The sequence below is a fragment of the Chiroxiphia lanceolata genome, chromosome 2 (assembly GCF_009829145.1).
Source record: "Chiroxiphia lanceolata isolate bChiLan1 chromosome 2, bChiLan1.pri, whole genome shotgun sequence".
Taxonomy (NCBI): Eukaryota; Metazoa; Chordata; class Aves; order Passeriformes; family Pipridae; genus Chiroxiphia; species Chiroxiphia lanceolata.
The window spans coordinates 71,196,983-71,218,644 of NC_045638.1; the positions used below are offsets into that span (position 1 = coordinate 71,196,983).

A 21,662-nucleotide genomic window follows, 5' to 3' on the forward strand; every position below is an offset into this window, starting at 1 on the left:
CCACCTTTAGCTTTGGCAGCAAGCAGTGGACAGTGCATCTGGCAGTTGTTCAGCATTTGTGTGTAGTGGGAAGAACCTGCAGGAAGCAAGACATCTTCAAGGCCTAATGCTGGTCATTGCAAATAACGTCAGAGTTTTCCTATGTGTTTGATCTGTCTGAGGTTGACTGTAAGGGTGCAGTATGATATTGCTATGGATATGAATGTAAACAAATCCTAGGCCCAGTTTGTTGAGGTGTTACTAACAGAGAGAAGGTACCCATACCATTTATAGGAGGCTCTTGTGAGACAACAGCTGGAGTATGTTGTGTACAGCCATGCTCAAGAAAGATGTGTTAATGTTAGAAGGAAGAGGAAAAAAAGAGTTGCCAAAGTGAACAGGTAATGTGTTCAGCTTGTGTTCCAAAATGAGACTTATTTGGTTTGGTAAATTAAGGGAGAGCACGTACTTGCACCCATGATGCAAGTATGTCAAGGTGGTGGACACATTGAGAGAGATCTGCTGAACTAATGCACAAACTTAGTACAAGAGTAGAAATAACATCAGTTTTGGAAATAAGGTTTTTTTCCAGTGGGTTAGTGCAGGGCTGATAGCTCTTCCTGATGGAAAGCCCAGCAAATTTCTAAATATGTTTAAGACAGAATTGGTTGCCTGAGATTACGTGATGGATTGCCAAGGAGTTGGGTGGGAGTAGTCTTTTGCAGGCCTGTATACCTGTCTGTTGGCATACCTTGTTAGAGAGAAGCCATCACAGCAACTTTATTTAAAGCTGTTTTGGGAAAGTAATACCAGAAGAAGAGATGAGGATATGACTGAAAAAATGATGCTTACTCCTGCTGCCTGGATTCAGGTGACATTTTTTTAAAAACATTATTTCTAGCCTGTGCTCACTTACCTGCTGACTGGGGATTGCAGATTGGATGGATTTGGGACCGGCATTAATAATCTTATTACACGTGAAAACTGCAATGACTTTAAATCTTGGTTTAATTCCGGAACTGGGAAAAAGAAAAAAAAGGAACCAGTGTCACTACAATGACAGCCGAGGTGATGCTGAGAGCACTTCTCCCCGCTGGCCGCCCTTCTCCCCGCCCTCCGCTGGCGAGACATGCCGCAAGGGCAGGAAAAACAGCGGTCCCGGGAGCAGCGCGTCCGCCGGGAGCGGGCAGCGGGGTGCGGGGATGAGACGCGGAGGGGCTGGGACTGGCATCGGGGCCGGGGCCGGGACTGGGATCGGGGCCGTGCCGCCGCCCCGCGCCTGCGCCGGGACTGCCAGCGCCCTCCTGGCCCCGGGCCGGCCTTCCCCTTTTATTCCTGTTCTATTCCACTGCCCGAGCTGCGTCACCGGCCCAGCGAAGGCGCGGGGCGCGATCTGCCGGCCGGGCCTCGGGCACGGGCTCGGGGATTTGAAGTGCTGCCTCCGGCCCGGTGGGGTGTGCTGCAGCCAGCGCCCTGCCTGCTCGGCTCTGTAAATCCTGCCCTAACGCGGCTCACCCAGGGGAAAAAAAACCCAAACGACCAAAACAGGCAATTGTTTTTTGATGTGCAAAAAAATTCTACTAGGAAAACCAGTCCATTGCAGAGCAAGAGAAGTATGTAACAGACAGCAAATACCTTTCATTTCATTGTCCTGTTTTTTACCCTTTCTTTTTTTTTTTTTTAATGGTTACACTTAAATTCCATTTTATCTCTCCTTAAATCTTGCAAACTCTACAAGACTTCTCTCTCCATTCCTTTTACACCCGACCATTACATTTTTTACATGAGCTTTTTGTTTAAACACAACTTTCAGCTTTGTTTCCATTGCAAAAAGCTGATCTAGGAGTACTGAACAACACAAGAGTTCACTTGGAAGAAAGAAATAAAAATAGTGGGAAGATGAACTACTCCCTCACAGTCATCATGGGCAAACGGCAACTGGGAGGGATATAATTGCTAACCTTTTTATTTTTCCACTGCGAGGTTATTTGTGTGTCTCCAGCTGCCTCTCAGCCCTCCTCGCCTAGGATGCTTTGTCCAACCAGCTGGGATTCTTTAACTTGCTGCTGATAGTGTTTAGAAGCTGAGTTAAGAGTCCTAAAGTAGCTCTCTCCTCGGCCCCCTTTGTTAAAACAGCGCAGCTGCTTTCAGGCACCCCGAACACTGCCGTTGAGCTGGGACGGGAAAGCGATTATCTTTGGAACTGAGAGGGGAGGAGCATGAGCCCTAATGCTTCAAAGGGAAAATGTTACTTCACCTCCATAAACTTAACAGCACAGTGGAAATATTAACCAGGAACTCTGGGCCATTTGGGGCAGATGCAAAGTGTGGCGTGGTCACTGAATGAGCATGCTGCAGAAATTAGTGTAAGAAGTGACTTGGGAGCTTCTTTATGGCCTTTGAAGCAGCCCCTAAGTAAAAATGACCTTTTGAAAGCGTTTTAACTGTTTATGGAGCTGGCCTGCAATTGAGAGGGAAGACTAGTTTGTAGCTGAGGAAAGGAGATATTGCTGGGCAGGAGGGCTTTAATGAAGCGAGGGGACTGAATCTGTTTTCCTCTGTCGAAGACAATGGTGTAAAAGTTTCCATGTTCCTTTTCAGTGATGAAGAGTGATGATCGTGCCAGTTTTTTAACTCTGGCAGGTAATGCGGCAAGTGCAGCATCTTCAAAATGTGCTTTGGATGCTCTGATCTTCAGCTAGGACTTAATGTAGCATTAAGTCGTGACATAACCACCATTGTGAGGCTGTTCCTGCATTCATGCCTTCGGCTGGCTGGGAAGTGTGTCAGTTGTCTGAAGAGTGGTTTAGCACCATTAAGAGAGTCTAGTTTATGCTTTAAAGCCAACAAACCTACCCACCATGATATGTAATGAGATCTGGTGGGGTTTTGTCACTATGAGCTGTATCTATGAAAGAAACATGACGCTGTTGTGGTGGTAGCAACCACAGGTGTTTGGGGACTTTGCAGAGCAGAGGTTGTGAACCCACTGGTTTTGCTGGCCATAGTGGTGCTGCGATAGCTGTGTTCACAGAATCACAGAATGGGTCAGGTTGGAAGGGACCACAGTAGGTCATCTGGTCCAACCTCCCTTCTCAAGCAGGGTTATCCTAGAGCACAACATCCTAGTGTTAAAGCTTGATATTTTCCTGTGGCTTCTACAGAGATGAACTAGACAGTCTTGCTAGTAAAGGATCTGTTGAAAGAATAATGTATTCCTCTGTATGACTTTCACTTCTAGGGAAAGAAAATATCCCAAGAATTTGGTGATGGGGAAATTCCAAAATTTGATGGAGCAGGCTATGACAAAGACCTGATCGAAGCTCTTGAAAGAGACATTGTATCAAGGAATCCAAGCATTCATTGGTATGAGGATTTTCTCAATTCAAGTGGGTTTGCTAGTATGGAAAATGAGAGAAAATAGCCATCTTTTAACTCTTACAACTGGGAGACAATATAGTCTTCTAAAGATAGGCAAAACAAGGTCTTTTGCTTAAACAGTTTATCAATTTAATTAATTAATTAAGTTAAGATTTTGTTGCTAATTGATAATATGTGCAGTACATTCATTACAGGTACTGTTGAAATGAACATATGCTCCAGAGGTCTTTAAAGATACTGCTCTGGAGTTCACATTATCCAAACCAATTTTTAATTAAGCAGCTCTGGGTAACTTGAGTTGAAAAAAATTTTTTTCCTGTCTTCCAAAAGTGAATTCAATTTAGGTCGCAGTACTACAGGAGTGCTCTCATGAGGCCTAAGTTGCATGCTGAAAGAGATGGTACTAAGTGAAAAGCTTTTCTATTTTTCTTGTATAAAAATAGAAGAAATATTGTTGCATGAGAATCTTATACAAGCTTCTTCATTTTGCACAGGGATGACATAGCAGATTTAGAAGAAGCCAAGAAATTGTTAAGAGAAGCTGTTGTTCTTCCAATGTGGATGCCTGATTTTTTCAAAGGGATCAGAAGACCTTGGAAGGTGGGAATTTATGTGGTGTTTTAGTAAATGGGAAGCTGTAGCTATGTATGTCTGCTGCTGTAACTTGTGGATGCCTGTAACAGAAGGCTAAAAAGGTAAACGGGAAAGATCAAGAATTTGTTCAGTAAATCGTCTCATAATGATTCGTGTAAAATGCACTGAAAGAAACACCTGGAAATATATGTAGCCCTTACAGTAAACAATATTTTTTTCTGTGTTTACTCAGTTATAGCTTGTTGATGTTATAATACTTTCTATATGTCGACCTGTATGTGTGAGCATGTAGGGCATATTGACTGAAGCAAAAATGATTAATAGACAGCTCTACATAGGATTATGGTGACCAGCTGTTACCACTTCCCAGAAGAACTCAGTCCTTGGACTGTTTTGTTCCAAATGTGCCAAGTATCTCTTGATCAGACTGCAAACTACAGGCTGGATGGTTCAAGGAAGGAAAGAAAGAAGGGGCTAATCTGTTGATTTAGCTTTGCAGTTGCATTTGCAGCTGAGCATAGTTGCTGCTGGAGAGAAAGTCAGAGGAGGAGAACGAGTTACAAATCGGGCAACAGGAAGGATATAGGACTGAACTGGTCTAGGCTGGTGGACCACAAGTGTGAGCTCAGTCTGGGCCTTGCTTAGAGCTAAAATCGGAGGGAGGAGGCTGCTGAACATTTCTGTAAAGAGCAAACAAAATTAGCTTGCTTCTGATGTAGGATGGATTGACACTTATTTGGGGAATAACTAGTCACCACTCAAGACCTTTTTGGTTACTGAGAAGGATTACTGGGGAAAAGAGACTGTTGCAAATTGTTATTCAGAGTCTGCAAGGCAGTGGCATGTGTAGGGAACGCTATGTGTGTGAGTAGTTTCTGTGGTTTCCTTATGCTGGTTCAGCAGCATTTACTAACACTTGTCCTGTCTTTTCCTGATTGGTCTGTGTGCTTCCTTGGCTTATGCTTATCTCAGACTCAGTAGGAGCTGAGACATTGCTGCTTGCGGGCTGTTCATGGAGGTTTTAGTGAGTTGTAGAGAGGGAGCCAAACCTAGACTCAGTGCAAACCTAGCCCCAGGCTATAGGACCTTTGGAATTTAGAGTGCTTGTGGTCAGTACCAGTGGCCTTGAGGTTAACCTGTAGGTTAACTGGGCTATCATCTTGGGCAGAGCCTAGGTATTGTGTATTACATGTGTAGGGTGAGATTTTAGTATATTTTGAACGGTTGAATCTCCCTCTTTTCTTCTTGACTTAGAGAAAGTTGATCCATACCCTTATTATAGACTATGGGTGCCCCATCTGTCCACTCTTCAAAACCTTTTAGGGGAAAGAAGAGCTGCTAGGCTTTTATTTCCACCTCTTAGCACGCTTAGAGGATGTAGTGGCCACCTGTCTTTAAGGCAGGTATCTCAGCAGACTGCAGGAAATGTGAAAAGTGCCACTGGTCTTGTCTTCAGGTATTGTGGCAGTGGATAAAGGAACAGCAGCCTGATCTTTTAAAGAGTTACAATCTCTATTTCTGTGTGAGATTATCTTTTCCTACTGAGCAGTGTCACTTCTGAAAACCAGGTGGTTGTAGACATGGAAAAAAAATCTAAGATTATTTTCTCTCTTCAGTCTGAAATGCAAATTTATTTCTGACAAGTCCATGAAGAGTCTTCACTGTTAGCCTTTTCCCTGGTGACTTGTGAAGCTGTAGCTCTCATGAATTTATTTTTCACAGAGAACAGCATGCATTTTCCCTACCGCTGACCTCTGACTGTGCTAGAAGGATGAGAAGTATTGAAGTGAAGGCTGTTTCTTGCAGTAATCAGTGTAGCAGCAGGCATTTGTTGAGCCTAGGAGTTCAGGACAATAATTCAGGGGAAAAAGGCAGCCAAAGCTGGTTTTGGATGTTCAGACTCTCCTGAGAACAATTCCCAAGACAGCCCTCACAGTTTGTGCGTGTATTCAGAGGACGATGCCTGTCTGAAGGAGCCAGCTGTCTTCCCTGTTTCAACACAGGTTCTGTGTAGTTGTAGCCATGGGCTTCTGAGTGTCCGTGGTTTGCTCTTTCTTTTCTTCGAACTGTTTGGTGCCAAGAAAGCCTGGTTGCTCACTGTGCTTCCCACTGCTCTGCTAGTGATTGTTACAACAAGAAGAAGTAACCCTGCAGTGATTTCATCAAAACACTTACTCCCTGTGGTGCATTTCAGCTTCTTATTGGAATACTTTGGATTAACAGAGCCTTAGAGGAAGAATAAGAAGTCTTTGTGTTTGTCAAGGATTTTAAATAGTGAGTAAGTGGCAGCCTCCTAGTTTGCAGAGAGAACGAGCAACTTGATCCTATGCGTTTCTGTTTGCAGCCATGCATGTCTTGTTTTGCTGAGAACTCGAGTTCTTTTATTTTTTTTTTTAACCGATATTTCTATTGTCTCTATCCCCAGGGAGCTTGGTTTTCCCCTGGCTTTACACTTGGTGTGGCTGCTTTGCACCTGTGTTACGCACATATGTAATGTCACCAGTATCTCGTGCAAGGTAACGCTCCCTGTAATACTTACACAGGAGGTGCAAAGCGACGGGCTTCAATTTTGGCAGTGAACAGCATGTGTAACTGAAGCCAGAATTTGACCTTCCGTAATAATGGAGGACTGAAGCAATATCCAAAAAATGTCGTTAGTCCTCTGTACACCAGGTCCTGCAGTAAACACAGTTTGTCAAACACGTGGGTTGAGTGTGATTTGAATTGAGGTGAAGCTTGTTTTAAAATATTAAAACACATTTGAAACTCACAGAGAACAGTAAGTCATCTCTGACCTGCATATCACAGGCTGAGTAATTTTCACTCCGTCACTAAAGGTTGTATTTGCAATATTATTATAATATCAGTATAACTGTGCAGCATCTCAAATCTGAGTGTTTGAATGTTCAGAAGGAGGAAAAGTGTCCATTTACTTTTTATACTTGCTGCTCTGGACCTTAGGAAACCTTGGGCAGCCTGAGGAATGGCACTGGACTGTTAGCTGTATAGATGATGTGGAACATTCCTAACTTAATTTACTGATGAATGCATGTTGAACTTGCATTAGCTAAGTGTTAAATGGCAATAAAGGTATTAACAGTTAATGGAAAATGGAGTACAGAGAGGCTATTGCTTTGAATAGTACATTTTTGAATAATTGCATGTCCCGGTTGATTTGTTTTTATAGATCTCTTCCGTGTTATTCTTTGTGCTTTTTGAAGTAAGTTTTTGTGAGGAACAGATGAAATCTAATTTGCTATATGGCTTGCATTTAACAGATATTTATTGCTGTGGCATTTTATGTAAGTTATAATTGCAAAGCACATTATGATGTGCAATTCTAACTCTAGCTAATTTGATTACCCTTACAATACAGTACAATTTAGGAAACTCTTGTTAACTTGTTAATAAGATCTGCAGGTCAGAGGGAAAAAAACCAACCAAGCTGCTTGAGCACAATATTTTCACTGATTTACTTAAAATCACAGTGCCCTATTCTAATGCTGTGCAGACATAGAACTATGTGTTGTCCTTCTCAAGCACTGCTGCTTGTTGAAAGAATACCCATAAATATGGCTGTATTTAGAAATATTATCAGAGTGACTAACACATCTCAGTGCTACAGTCTTAACATGGGTTCTGAGAGCACTCTGTGTCTAGCCAAAAACCTGCTTGTGTAATGATGGGTAAATGTGCTGAGCTGCAGAGATGTGTGCTCCTTTCTCTTTCAGAGACCACAGATGGAATGACAGTCTGAGGACGTGGATACCAACCTGGGACTTAACAACTGGAGTTCAGTTTTCTAGTTTAAAGCTTTCTGAATAATCACTGAAGTTCATATTAGGCTTTTGTGGGACTGAGCGATAGTCCACATGAGCCACAGTTGCTTATCTGTAACATAGAAATAGCAGTGCAATCCAGTCATCCAACAGCGTGATGAGGATGGTGTTTAATCCAGGAATTGCTAAGATGCAGTAGTATGGCCACAGGAGTACTGAGATGGGGAGATTAAACAAGATAACAAACCTGTTGTATTCAGTAAATGCTCTTGTGCATACTTAAATATAAAAATCAATCAGATTCATTGTCAGGATTTTTTGGGAAAATTTTTTTTCTGCAGAAAAATGCTCAACTGAGGGAACACAACTTATTGCAAAAGTATTTTGATTTCTGTGAAGTTTTCTTCATGAAGGGACCTTGTTCCAAAAAAGAGTTTACTGTCTTCATCTGTCTGTGCAACCCCTCATGAGCTGGGAAAGGCCTAAGTTCAAGTCCGGGCTCTGTCTGATTCAGAGCAAGGCTGTAAATCTCTTGTCCGCTTCCTAGGTGCTAGGTGCATCAACAATTACTGGGTTTGTGGTTCTGACTCCAGTGAAGTGGTAAGAGGGAAGTGACAGAACACTTCCACACTGTTCTTGAAAGCAGGATTCTTGCCTTTTGTCTTCCACTGATGATGATTATAATATTAAACAATTCAAATCCAGAACTTGACTCAGATATTGAGATGTAGTAGTGTAGTGTACCAACAGCAAAGTTTCTCTATTTGTTTTTCATTACCTTTGATCTCACCTCTCAGGGTGTGCTGATGGTTGGTCCTCCTGGCACTGGCAAAACAATGCTAGCAAAAGCTGTTGCTACAGAATGTGGAACGACATTCTTCAATGTGTCTTCCTCTACACTGACATCTAAATACAGAGGCGAGTCTGAGAAGCTGGTCCGCCTCTTGTTTGAAATGGTACGTCCTCGATGATGTGATCTGGGGATCACTAAGGTGAGAAAGGACATCACTCTTGGTTTCCTGCCCTTCCAGTAGCATGTTGGAAGCATGGAGTTCATTGAACTGACACCCCCTCAACTAATCAGGAAAACACAATCTCAGTGATTCCACAAATGGTATGTTGTTGAGGATTAAGAAGGAAGTGGTTCATCACCCATATTGAGGATCGTGTTTTCCAGACTAAATATAGAGTTGTGACCTTGACAGAAATTCAGTACTTATTCAGTGATGGGATAACAATCCTATAGAAAGTAGATTTGAAATTGGAAGGGATTTGGAACTGTTGTTTTAGAAGCAATACATGTTTTAGTTTCCTTTCTGTTCTGAATGATGGTCTCAAGGCTCTCAGTGAAGCTATGGGTGCAGTCTGTCATGTGGGGTATGTGAAGGACATGCCCATGTGGACCTATACTGAAGAGTCATTCACCTCTTTGGGATCCTCACTGCACTTCTGTAATACTCTCAATTAAAACCTCTATTGAGATCAGCTGAGCCCCCTTCTGTCTCTTATTCTTACCCTTCACCAGCACAAAACATGGACATAAAAACTGCCTGTTTTGTGATTGTGTTCCTTTTCCTTTTTGCAAAACTATTTGCTGAGGAAAGCCAACCAACACTGCAAGACCCCTGACCCAGAGAGTACAATTTAAGGTGTATAAACTTCAGCATATGACAGACAGTTTGTAAATCAGGATCTTGAATTCTTTTCTTGTGATAGGCAGGGAAGATATGTATGTAGTATGTGTAGTGGGACTGGGTTGTGGTCTGATAAGGGCCTGTGCTTGCTGCTGCAGCCTTAATGGTGATGTTTTCATTTGAACAAAGGCACGGTTTTATGCTCCAACAACAATCTTCATTGATGAGATAGATTCCATCTGCAGCCGCAGAGGCACGTCTGACGAACACGAGGCCAGTCGCAGAGTCAAGTCAGAGCTGCTTGTGCAAATGGATGGTAACAAGTCCTTACATCCAGGTTTGGGGCTGGGGTGCTGTTTCTTTACAGGTGGGAATGTAAGAACTTGAGCCATCTGGAAAACCTAGCTTAATGGATAGGGGAAAAATAAGGCAGAACTTGAGACCAGTGAATTTTTGGAGTGTTCAAAGACAGATAACAGAGAAGAGTGTTATGCTTTATTTTTTCTAAAATGGCTATTTTAATGGTGAGTTGAAAACTCATATTAAAGAGAGACTCTAGGAGAAGGAGATAATGGAGATTTGGGCAGGTTAATGCAGGGACTTTATTTGTATTCAATTTAAACAAATTTCTTCCTTTTGCTAGAGCCTCCAACTGTGGAATCCCATTGTGAGATCTGATTTTGCTGTGTTCTGTGGTGGCAGCTAATATGACCCTCTTAAGTCAGATTTAATACCTGTTTTATGCAGGTGCACACAACAGGGATGACCATCTGAGGAATACTGTATGGTGTAGAGGTTTGATAACCACCTTTATATTGCAGCTATTGTTTAACTACTATTTAAAATGTTCTCAAATGTGCATGTTCATTGTGGTAACCTCACGGTAACAAACTTTTTGCCCCAAAGTGGTAATTTCTTTGCAGTCCTCATTTGGTAAGCTGAGTAGTGATTCCTATTTCTTCTATGACCAGGTTTGACAGAGATAGCGCTGTCAGTGGGACTAACAGGACTGCACTCACATATGGCTGTGTTATTAGTAATGTCAAAGAAAAACCCTCCCGTGACTCAGCAGAGGAATGAAGTTTCCTTCTCTCTGTGACAATGATGGTCTTGTGTCACCTAAGCTATGGGAAGTTTGGAAAGGAACACTAGGAAGTCTGGAAAGGGACACTAGGACTATATGGAGCTGTTGCTTAGCTTTGTGGAGGCTTATACAATGTTTGTGCAGTGTTTCTCAGCAAGCATCTCAATCAATAAGAGCTTTGGAGTGAAATTGTTCTGACCTTTCAGGGTAGGTGGTGCTCTGGAAAATGATGACCCTTCCAAGATGTTATGGTATTATCTGCTACAAATTTTCCCTGGGATATCGACGAAGCTCTCCGACGGAGACTGGAGAAGAGGATTATATACCTTTGCCCACAGGTATGTTTGATATGACCATTTTCCTTTCAAATGGTCTTTGCAAGACAAATTTAGGATTACTGCAGGACTGATGGGTTTGTGAGTAGTCTTGATGGCTTTGTGATGAGCAGTGAAATTCAGGGGATAATCGTTTGTCTGGGTTCCTTTATTTTTAAAGAGAGTGAGAGAAAGGAAAAAATACTACTTGCTTGGGGGCTTAAAAACAAAGAGCTGTGGCATTTCATTGCAAGTCATTGTTGGGTTCTTATATTTTGAAAAAGCGTTAGTTTTAATGAGCCTGGAATTATTTTAGTGTTTAACAGTCAGTACTTGAATGATCATCAAAGGCAGCCTTTGGACATGTTCACAAATATTGCAAATGCACTCTGTGCCCTTGCAGACAAAAGTGGATCCATGAATTTTCACTTACAGGCTTAGTTCATTGCAAATCACTGCTTTCTCACCTTTATTACTGTGCTTTGAGTCACTCAGAATGCAGCAGGCTGGCTGCTTTCCTGCCCTAAGACGTCTTGGCTTGTATTGTCTTTCCTAGCTGTCATTCACCTGTCCTATTAATTTGAGATTCCTATCACTTGAAGTTTGCATAGCTTCTTTTCTCTTGGTACAGTGAATGCCTCATCTCCCTGCATGAGCACTCAAGATAACAAGATGCGTGTTAGTAGTGACAGTGGTTCTGATTGAGTTTTGCAGGTCTAAGGACACTTAATAGTTGCAGAGCTTGTCTTAGCAGCTTACAGGCAGTAACAGCTCCTAACAGGATGCCTGTCTTTATGACCAATTAGTTTAAAATCCTATCTGCTCTTCCTCTTGTTTCTAATTAAACCAGATTGTTTTTTGACACAGCGTATCACACCCTGGATAACATAGGAGATGTGGTCCGGTTTTATTTCCAATCTTAGGTTCTGTTGCATTCTATTCTGTAAATAAGAATGTTGTGCTGTTCTGGGCAAGTCTGAACGATGCCTTTATAACTGTGCTGTGTGATTTGACATGGTCAGGCATTTTAATTGAAAAAGTGATATGTCATAGATACACCTGTATATTGTGGAATTTTATGCAAGTATCTATTCTGTAGTGTTTCATTTTCACAATACTGCAAAGACTTGCTTAGCCCCATAGCAACGACTAGAAGAATGTTCTCTGATGCAGGTATGCCATATGTACATTGTGCTTTGTAAATAATAAATCCCCATTTTATAGTTAATGTCAGTTTATGTGATGGATAACTCTATGCTCTGGACAGTTCTGCAAAGCAGCAGCTTCAGACAAGGTTCTGTTTTCTTTTATATTCCTCCCCCGCCCCAAAATAAAAAAAAAAAATTAGAGACATCAATAAATAAAACATAATGTCTTTTATTGGACATTTCCTTAAGACTTTTAGCCTTTCCTAATGCTACTTCTTCTGTTGCAGTTGTCCTTTTTTTCTAGGTCATAAAAATTGGTCACTTGGGGAATAAGATGCTGAGCTGGTGTGTTTTTTCTGTACAGTAAAAGCCAGGAAACCATTCATCCTCTTCTTTTACCACCCTTGTGCAGAGTAACACTGAGGCCTAAACTGTCAAATGTGAATTCCCTCTTATAAGCTTAGGCTGCTTAACATATGTACATGCACATATGCATGTGCACATATGCACATGCCTTCTTCAAGAAAAATGGTTAATTGGCTGCATAAATGCTTATTTACAGAGCTGGTTATCACTTTGTACACACTGTGTCCGGGTGTAAAAGTGGGATACCAGGATATTTGTATTGTAAATATATAAATATATGTTTACTGTATTCATGTATCTGTCTTCTGCTGGGCTTCAGCGGCTTTCTTGGGTCCCAACAGAGTAAAGTGCTTAAACATATGCCTAAAGTTCAGCTTATTGTTAAGGAGTTTTGCTGTCTGAAGCTCTGTTAATAGAATCTTTGTGGTTCTAATGAAACTGGGTGAATATAATATGCAATTAAACCCTTGAACAGCAAGTGAATTCAAAGGGATGTGAGAAGAAGCAGACATTTGTAGGATTGTTCTTTTGTGCCTCTGGGTAGTATGTAACCAAGTGCTTTATCACCTGAGACATAACAGACATTTTTAATGACATATGACTTTGACAAATATCTCTAGACTATACTGTTTTAATATACTGCACTTAACTTTACTGTATTTGATTATACACTTTAGTATGTCTTGTTCTCTCTCTTTTCTTTTCTTACATTGAACTCTTTTTTTTGTACTTTTCACTGAAAAATTTGTGTTTATGTCTTTTTTTAAATGTAACTCTTGCAAGTTTGCAACAAGTATTTTTATGTTCTAGCAAAAGGCAGAGCAGAACTACTTAAGATTAATCTTCGGGAAGTAGAACTGGATCCTGATATCAGCCTTGAAGAAATTGCTGAGAAAATTGAAGGCTATTCTGGTGCTGACATCACTAATGTTTGCAGGTATCTCATTCTCCTTAATTTGTAGCTAAAACTGCATGGAAAGTCATCATTTGCATTGTATGATAAAAGGCAATACTCACTACAACTGAAGCCATGCTGACAGTGTCTGTTTTTGAGACCCAAATCTTTTTACTGGAACCATGTATTACTGTCATGTTGAGTCTGTGAAATGTGTTTTTCTTGGATCTGAAGAGAAAAAAATTATCTGAGCAAATCCCATGTTACTGTTGGCTGCATTTACTGTAGTTGGCTGCATTTGTTAATGTAGTGCAAAACAGGTTTGGATTTTTATTTTTTTTTTAAATCTCATTAGTTTAAGAGCTGGAATTTTGTAAAGTAAAAAGTTCCTTTGACAGAATACTTCTCTGGGGTTGTATGTTTGGACAGCCATCAGTGCAGCATGGTCTTGGTGACCGCCTGAATCTTCTAGGTGTAAGGGTGCTACAGATACTTTATAGCATTAGTATTTAATCCTGTTCCCACAATTTATTTAATTTTTGGCAAATGAGTCTTGCATTGAAGGATAGGTATTTGAAAAAAATTATCAGAAGGAAGTCTATGTCCCTTAAGAGCCCTCTCAAGAAAAACTAATCCAGTAAGACCATGGCTTGGGAATTTTTTTTCTTCCCCTGCTGCTTTTCTGAAAATGTGAAATCACTCCCCGGTTTTGAAAACTTGGTGTGTGTCACGTAGTAATGAAATTACCTGTTCTCCCTAAGGCGTGTATTATCCCATGCTGGGAAAAACCTGGGGAAAGAGAAAATGTAATTTCAGACTGCCTGTGGGCCGTGGTGTGAGAAAATGAGCAGTGTTCTCCATGCCAGTGAGCTGCACTGGCAGCATCCGAGCTGGGGAGGAGTCACAGAGCAGGCAGGGCATGAGAAGGCACAGACACCAACAGCCTCAGCACTGCAAGGGCAGGTGATGCTGTGTCTGATGCCTCCTGCTCCACCCTTCACAGATTCAGGTGCTATGGATGAGCAGGCAACTGAACTGGGCTGCACTCTGAACACTTGCTGACTGCAGAGAGAAGGTTGAAATCTAAAAGGAATGGTGTGTAAAAATTCAGACTACTTTAAAAAAAAAGTCTTTGAGTGCCGTTTGTCTCCCACCCTGCCCTTTCCTGCTCTGAAGTTGTAAAATTTCATCTGTATGAATCATTGTAAAAGGTTTTCAGTTTTATAGTTTTAATTATCTCTGCACATTTACCATATGGTTAAATGGGTTTTGGTGCCAATGCATTCTTTATGTTGAATTAATGTAATGATCTGGGAACATGGAAACTAAGAAAGATGTGAACCACATCTTCTGTGGTAAATAGATGCTGTCTTAAGTGTTCCTACCAGTGGTTTCTAGCAAGAGAATACAATCAAAATTCATAGGCTTACAGCACATGCTGCTAGCAATTAGCTCCCATACTTTCTCCTGTATTTCCAGGGATGCATCTTTAATGGCAATGAGACGACGTATTAATGGCTTAACTCCAGAAGAGATTCGTGCACTTTCTAAAGAGGAGCTTCAGATGCCGGTAACCAAGGGGGACTTTGAGCTGGCTCTGAAGAAAATCTCCAAATCTGTTTCTGCTGCAGACCTGGAGAAGTATGAGAAATGGATGGCGGAGTTTGGATCTGCTTAATCTCAGTGACAGTTTTCCTTTGCTGGAGTTTTATGGCTTTTGTTGTTCTCACTAAATGAGTTAGAAATCTTTTTAAAGGTTTAATAAAAGGTCTGCCTCTGCCCTCCTCCCACTCCCTTCTGGTGACAGGATCTTTTAAACTATTTGCCTTTAAAGGGAATGAATACAATAATGAGCTGATATTGTAAAATACATTTTATCTCTGAAATAGTTAAATAAGACAAACAGGAAGGGAAAAATTATACCTGTGAGGGTAATCTTTTGATTTTTCAAATGAGGATTAGTGTTACTTAATTTCCTCATAGTCATCTTTCATGGCAGGAACAATAAATCACCTGGGGGATGTGACTCCAGACAAAGAAAAAAAAGGGCTCGCTGTACCCCCTGCTCTTAAGTGCTACATTGTTGTTGAGCTGCTTCTGCCTCCCTTGAATGTGGCATCCAAGTTACTATTCTCTCCTTCTGTGCTTGGATATTCAGAGCAAAGCCTGTGGATTAATTGGTATTACACAGAGGAAATGAGGATAAGTTTTCCATCAAGACATGGGCTTGGCTCTCCTCTCTTGTACACCCGTTTGGAACTGATGTCACTTCAAACTGTATTGGTTTTACCTGTGATGACTTCTGGTGGAAATGACAGGAAAAGAAAAAGGCATTGATTGCTCTCAGTCCGGTTTATACTTGATCTCTGAACATAGTTTGAACCTGTTTGACCAGTAGACATTTTGAAGTTTGACCAATGGGCACTTTGACTTAGGTTATAACTTGCACTTCCATGCTTGTATATTATTCTATGCTTTGTCTGTGTTATCTAAATGTGAATGTTATTATTATTATTTTAATACTAAGAGTTTAATACAGTAAAGACACTAATTTCAAGGCTGTATTTAAAACTCGACTATCCTTAAAACACATGGCTGTGAATTTCCACTTCTGATTAGGTATGAACTCTTTCCTACCTTTACCAGGCAATGGAACTTTTACCTATTTATGTTGTAGAACTGTTCATGCTTTATTTTTTTTAATGAAGATTTTTTAAAAATGTATAAATATTACTGATCTAGTAATATTTAGAAAATAATCTGTATGATCTCATTTATGTTTTTGTCTGTTTTTTCCCTTCCCTCATACAAGTGCAGGATTAGAAGAGTTGAGTTATAAATTCTAGCATGAGAAATTGTCTCTAGAGTCCTGTCACACTGACTTATAAGAGCTTTTCACAGACTCAGACTGCAAGTCTGACATATGAAGGTTTCCTGTGGTAGGAATGTGAAGGAGTGGTCAAACGACCAAATTTACAGAGAAATATGCAAGCTCTCAAATTTTTGGTGAATTCATGAGGTAGGCCTGAAGCATCTTGGTGGATGTGAATTGCCGTGCAGTTTGGTAGGTATTCTACCCTTCAGCTCTCTGCTGAGACTCCTGGTGGCATAGACAGATGTGACAAACTGGAGTAAGAAACAGATAGCACCTCCTCTTGAATGGGAGTATATCTTTATTTGCGCCTTTTTGGTAGTTCTTGGAAGTTCCCAATAATATCATATACTCAGCACACTGGTCTCTTGGGTGATGACATGTAAACCACTAAGGCAAAAGCCTTAGATTACATACTTACCTATTTTGCTCAGGGAAGTGGTGGAATCACCATCCCTGGAAGCGTTTAAAAAACATGTAGATTTGGCACTTGGGGACATGGTTTAGTGGTGAGCACATCAGTGCTGGGTTAACGGTCAGACTCAATGATCTTAAAGGTCTTTTCCAACCTTTATGATTCTATGATTCCTCCCAAGGAATAACTGGACCTTTATAGAGAGAAAGCTTTGAAAGCATTGATATTGTCTGTCATTTCTTCCTTATCGAAGCTGTATACTGAAGCAGTTATTCTTTGTTTGTTTGTTTTACTGCAGTAGAAATTAGTAAAGCTACACAAATCTTCTGTGGCCAAAGCCAGATTAGCACTACAGGGTCTCTCACTAGAGAGGCCGTTGCTGCCCAAGGAGCTTAGTCCACACAATCAAGATGTGGAAGGGAGTAGACATGAATGCCAGTAACCAACCCTATTCAGCTGCCCAAGAGCAGTGCTGGGATTCAGCAGTTGCTGCTTAGTAGGGTCTAAATACAGGTTTGCTCAGTTTCCCACTGCAAGCAGCAGTGACCTTCCTACTGATGAAAGCACAGCCCCTGGGAAAAATGTTGGTGTTTAGCTTTTTGATGAACCTTCTACCTTAAGGCATTAAACTTCCCTCTTGGCTGTTAAGCAAAATTCACTGTACTGGGCATTCCCTTTAGTAGGAATTATTCAGGTGCTGCAGTCTTTTTCTCTAAAGGTCTTGGTTTCTACCCCAGATATGTTTTTACTTAACAAGTCCATTCATCTTTTACAGCTGCTGAACAGAAAATTGAAATTTTTCAGGCAGTAGATGTTTATGATGGTTTGTGCCCCAGCATTATACCTGTTACTTGGGTCTTGCTAGATCAGGCACCCCAGAAGGCCGAGACCATCCTTTCTCTGCCAAGACCTTCCAGGGTAGGGATCTGGCCCTGTGTGCTGACCCTTACACCTTTACCAAGTCGTGCTGGCACACTCACCTAGGTGGGCTTGGAGACTGGGTTATTAACTTGAGGGGAACCAGCAGTGGGGTACAGCAAGGAGCAACCCGAGGAAGAAGGGCAGTCAATGGTGGCAGCAGCTCAAGGCCCAGAGGATGAGTCTCTGATTCAGTGCAAGTCCAGTTCATGTCCCATTGGTGGAGACCCTTGTGTAAATATGTTGGATTCCTCAGAGAACAATGTACGAGCATATCACAGCCTGCTGCGACAAGGTGTTCGATCTGCATCTCTGTGGGGAGATCATGTGCACACGTGTGGATGCATATATATATATATATATATATATATATATACACACACACACAGAGTGAGTGGTGCTTCAGTAATTGTACCTAAATTACATAAAAAAACGTTTTAAAGCTGTATTTACATGTTTTCTAAACACCTGTGAAGGCCCTCTTCCGTGGCACTGTTAATTTTTGTACAATATGCAATCTGCTTGTATGAAGTAATAAATGTACGTACAGAGTCTGTCTGTCTCACTTGAGTGGGGCTACGAGTGCTTTGGTGATAACTGTTTCCAAATGCTGCCATACAATGCAGATCTCTTCAGCATGTCATGGTGCTGGTGGACTCACTGAAGTCCTGGATGGAGAACAGTTAAAGCAGAGTTTGGGTTTTTTGGCTAATGCTGGCAGCAATGCTTTCTCTCTTAAATTGGCCTTTTGTTGCCACAAATTTTAAAATGCAGAATGCCCCAATGCCCAGCGCATGCAAGCAGGGTGGGGGAGAGGGGAGCAGAGGCCCCAGCAGAGGCCCCAGCACCTGATTCAGACCTCCCAGAGCCAGGCAGGCTTTTTTATAACTTGCCCCTGGGCTGGAAGTATAATCAGTCTCCAGAGAAGCAGTATCATCAGCTGCCTGCTAACCAGGAGAGTTTCAAGACCAAAACTTCTATTAGGAAGAAGCTTTCAAACTTGGAAAGAGATCCCGCATCTCCTAGGACTGAGTTGATTATTCGAATTTTCTCACTAACTTCCTTATGAAAGAATGTGTAGTTTCCAGTGTTTCATAATGCCTCAAACATGAAAGAGCAAGCAAGGGAAATGCTGATCAGGGGATTTCAGGAGAGGTTAAATCTTTGCATAGAAAGTTCAGCTCACCCCAGTTTAAAAGAGACTGAAATAGCAAAAGTGCACTGACTTGTTCTGATTGCGGAAAAGATGAAAGAGCTTGTGTGCTGTAAAGAAGTCCTTCATCAAATGTGCGAAGACTTCATGATACCATCCAGGCACGAGAAGGTGGAAGCAGCAGAAAAAATAAGTGATTTTTTTTTTTATTCTGTTGTCAGAATAAGCCACCCTGAGTCAGACTGGAGATTGAGATTGTTTTCAGATCTGTAGTGACAGATAAGTACCTGATGAACATACAGGTGACACTGTGCTGCCGGGGAGCAAGCAGGGAGCCTGGGAGTGCCAGAGCTACATGCTGGTGTATAGTGAGTGTCAGCACCGTGGTGGCAGCAGAGCCTACTCTGTGTGAGCTGCCCACCCAACAGCGCTGTAGGTGCAGAGTGGAGCCAAGCCAGCTCAGTAGCCCTCTGATAGAATAAAGCAGACTGTGTAAAGCCACCCATGCTGGTGATAGCAAAGGCAGAGAGATGCTGCATTTCAGAGGTGGCACACATTTTTTTTCCCTGTTCACATTAAGTGTTTCACGAGAGCGCTGTGTGAATGCTTGGACGTGGCTGTGGATGCCTCAGTCACCTGTGTTCAAAGCCTAGCTACCATACAAGCCGTGTCCTGCAGCAGCAAGTGATGTTCACGTATCCCACAGTACAGGGATGTGGGACCCTCTCCGCCTTCTAAGCCAGTCTGGTTTTGTACTCTGCTTGTGACCTGTTCTTGTGACCCACTTACCTCATACACGGTAGCTCAGTACCTGTAATAGAGGAGCTTCTTTTGTGCAGTGCAGAGCTGTCTTTTGATCAGCTAAAGCACCATGCTTCTACACGTCTGCACCTAGATGTCTGGGAAAGATTCAGGCAATTTTCCTCTTCTTTAGAAAGCCCCAACTAGTGTTAAAAGGTGGGATGAAATGTCTTGGCTAGGCTGGTTTCCCAATGCAAGAAAACTTACCTCAACAGACAAGGAGGTGCCACATGGAAAGTTCTGTCTTTGTTACGAAGTGGCAAAGTATGGGTACGTTCCCATTCCTACTGCACAGGCAGACTTAGGGTTGTGTTGTGTCCAAGCTCTGTTTTCTGTCTTTTATGTATTTGTGATTTCTTTATTGTAGTAGAAACATTTTTCTCTGAGTTAGGGGGAAGCCATGGAGTAATTTGTTCAGTATCTGGGTTGGGATTTTCGAGATCCCATGATTGGGTTGGTACCTGAAGATGCTGGGCCCAGTCCCAGCATGCTTACTTTTGGAGAAAAGCATCACGCATTCTGCCTGACTGTCTGGCTGTACGGTAAGCAGTGTAGCTTTGTGAAAAGTCACTTAAATATAATATTTAGAATATTCATTTGACAAACAGAGAAATTCTTACTGCCAGTTTGCAACTGTGTTGCTCTCATTTATAAGCAGCCCTTGCATATGTTGTTCAACTGATGTAAAAGAAACTGTCTTGGAAGTAAGAGTTTTTTGAACTTGACTTTGGAGGGAAAGAAAGGTAGGAAAATATTTGCCTAGAGGAAGATACCAGAGTACCCAAGACACTGAGAGCTGAAATTTCTTCTTTTTGTGGCTTTCCTTTTTGTCTAGCAATTGTGCAGCTGGGTTGTGCTTTCTGGTTCCAATTTGTTTTGAAATAATTACCATTGTTTATCCATCTCTCAGACAGCCTTTGCAGATGATTCGGTTCCACAGAGCCCTCTTTTGCTTAGTGGTTGGTATTCATGCACAGCATGTTGTGTGACATCTAATTGAATGGGCTGATGGCATGAGATCTTCCTTGTGAAGTAAAGGTCACCCAAATGGTGAAGGTAAGAGGAACTGCACTGAATACCAATTGGACTTGCAGGAACAGAATCCATAGCAACTCTACACAGAGCTTATAAATACAACCAAGAAGAAAAAGGGAGTAACCTTAGGGAGATGCTGACAACACTGCAATGTGCATGTTGATAGAAATGGGGGTCTTTGCATCTTCTGTGTAAGAGGGTGGAAGTGGCTTGCTGGACAAAGGAAGCCAACTGCAGGCACTTCCAACAGGTTTCATTACCCAGCCTTGCTGCTTAAAAACATTGGAATGTGCAAGACTGGTTTGTTACTGCTGCTCCAAAAGCTGCCTTTTGGAGGATCAATTTGGACTTTGTAATAGCTTGCTGCCTAAGTTGAAATGTCTTCAAACTTTGGCATGTGCTGGGACTGGAGCGTGTTTGGAGGGCTAGAAGAATAAGGGAATGTTAATAATGGCGTGTTTCTGTAGGGTCCTGGGGCTTTGTTGTGCTGGGTACCAATTGGGTGTGCAAGAAGAGATGCTGCAAATGCTTATGGGGAGTGAGATGGTAGAAAGATGAGGAGAGAGGTGGAAGGTTGTGGAGTCAGTGGAGGAGACAAAACTGGTCCTCTGACTACCAGTTCCTGACCCTAAAGCAGACAGTAGTAGTTTTCAGTTGCTTTTAATTTGCAGCCCCCTAGTATTTGTTTGTTCTGAGGCTGAAGATCCTAGTATTGTGAATTAAACAGAGCAACTTTGTTTTCCTTAAATAACCTCTGCAGACCCTTAATAGGTGCTCCTTTGGGCTGCAGATGGTGGTTTGAAAAGCACTGGCCCATGTCATCCTAAGCTTGCCTGAATTTGTTATGGAAGAGAGTCTATAATGGATGCTGTTGATTTTATTTTCTTATTGTTAGTTTGCTCAGAAAGATGAAGCTCAGTGGATGTGAGGTGCTTCTGGGGAGTTTACTTTTTCTGTGCAGATTGGCGTTTCATCAGCATATGGCACAGCCATTTAAAATAAATATTTGACTTTCTTTGATTTATGCTTGTGTGGAAAGGTCCCTGCGTATGCATATCTATCCCTCTATTGTATCTAATTAGACATTTCTACCATGGTGCTGGGGGACCAGGCTCCTTCCCCCTCACTGAGGAACCAAGAGCTGTGATTCATGTGCTCCCTGCCCTTGATGGATCCACATGCCTCAGCTCTGGGGAAGCGAGGCAGGCAGTTGGCCCCTTCTCTGGTGGGGCTGCCACGCCGGCGGCACTGCTGGGTCAGCCTCCCTCTCTTGACCATGGGAATTTAGATTAAT

At 41.9% G+C, this 21,662-nt stretch overlaps 1 protein-coding gene across 2 annotated transcripts in view; it reads left to right on the forward strand.

The window, feature by feature from the left end:
- KATNAL1 (katanin catalytic subunit A1 like 1) overlaps positions 1-17,941 on the forward strand; it is a 43,589-nt gene extending 25,648 nt beyond the window's left edge. The window contains exons 6-12 of one of the 2 annotated variants that reach the window (XM_032678256.1): positions 3,221-3,345; positions 3,855-3,960; positions 8,531-8,689; positions 9,557-9,683; positions 10,657-10,789; positions 13,090-13,216; positions 14,654-17,941. In XM_032678256.1, coding sequence (XP_032534147.1) covers positions 3,221-3,345; positions 3,855-3,960; positions 8,531-8,689; positions 9,557-9,683; positions 10,657-10,789; positions 13,090-13,114 — 675 coding nt within the window. In that variant the 3' untranslated portion in view covers positions 13,115-13,216; positions 14,654-17,941. Of the gene's footprint in view, positions 1-3,220; positions 3,346-3,854; positions 3,961-8,530; positions 8,690-9,556; positions 9,684-10,654; positions 10,790-13,089; positions 13,217-14,653 lie in introns of both variants that reach the window. The other variant, XM_032678255.1, reaches the window with a different exon arrangement.
- Positions 17,942-21,662: the final 3,721 nt, after the last annotated feature.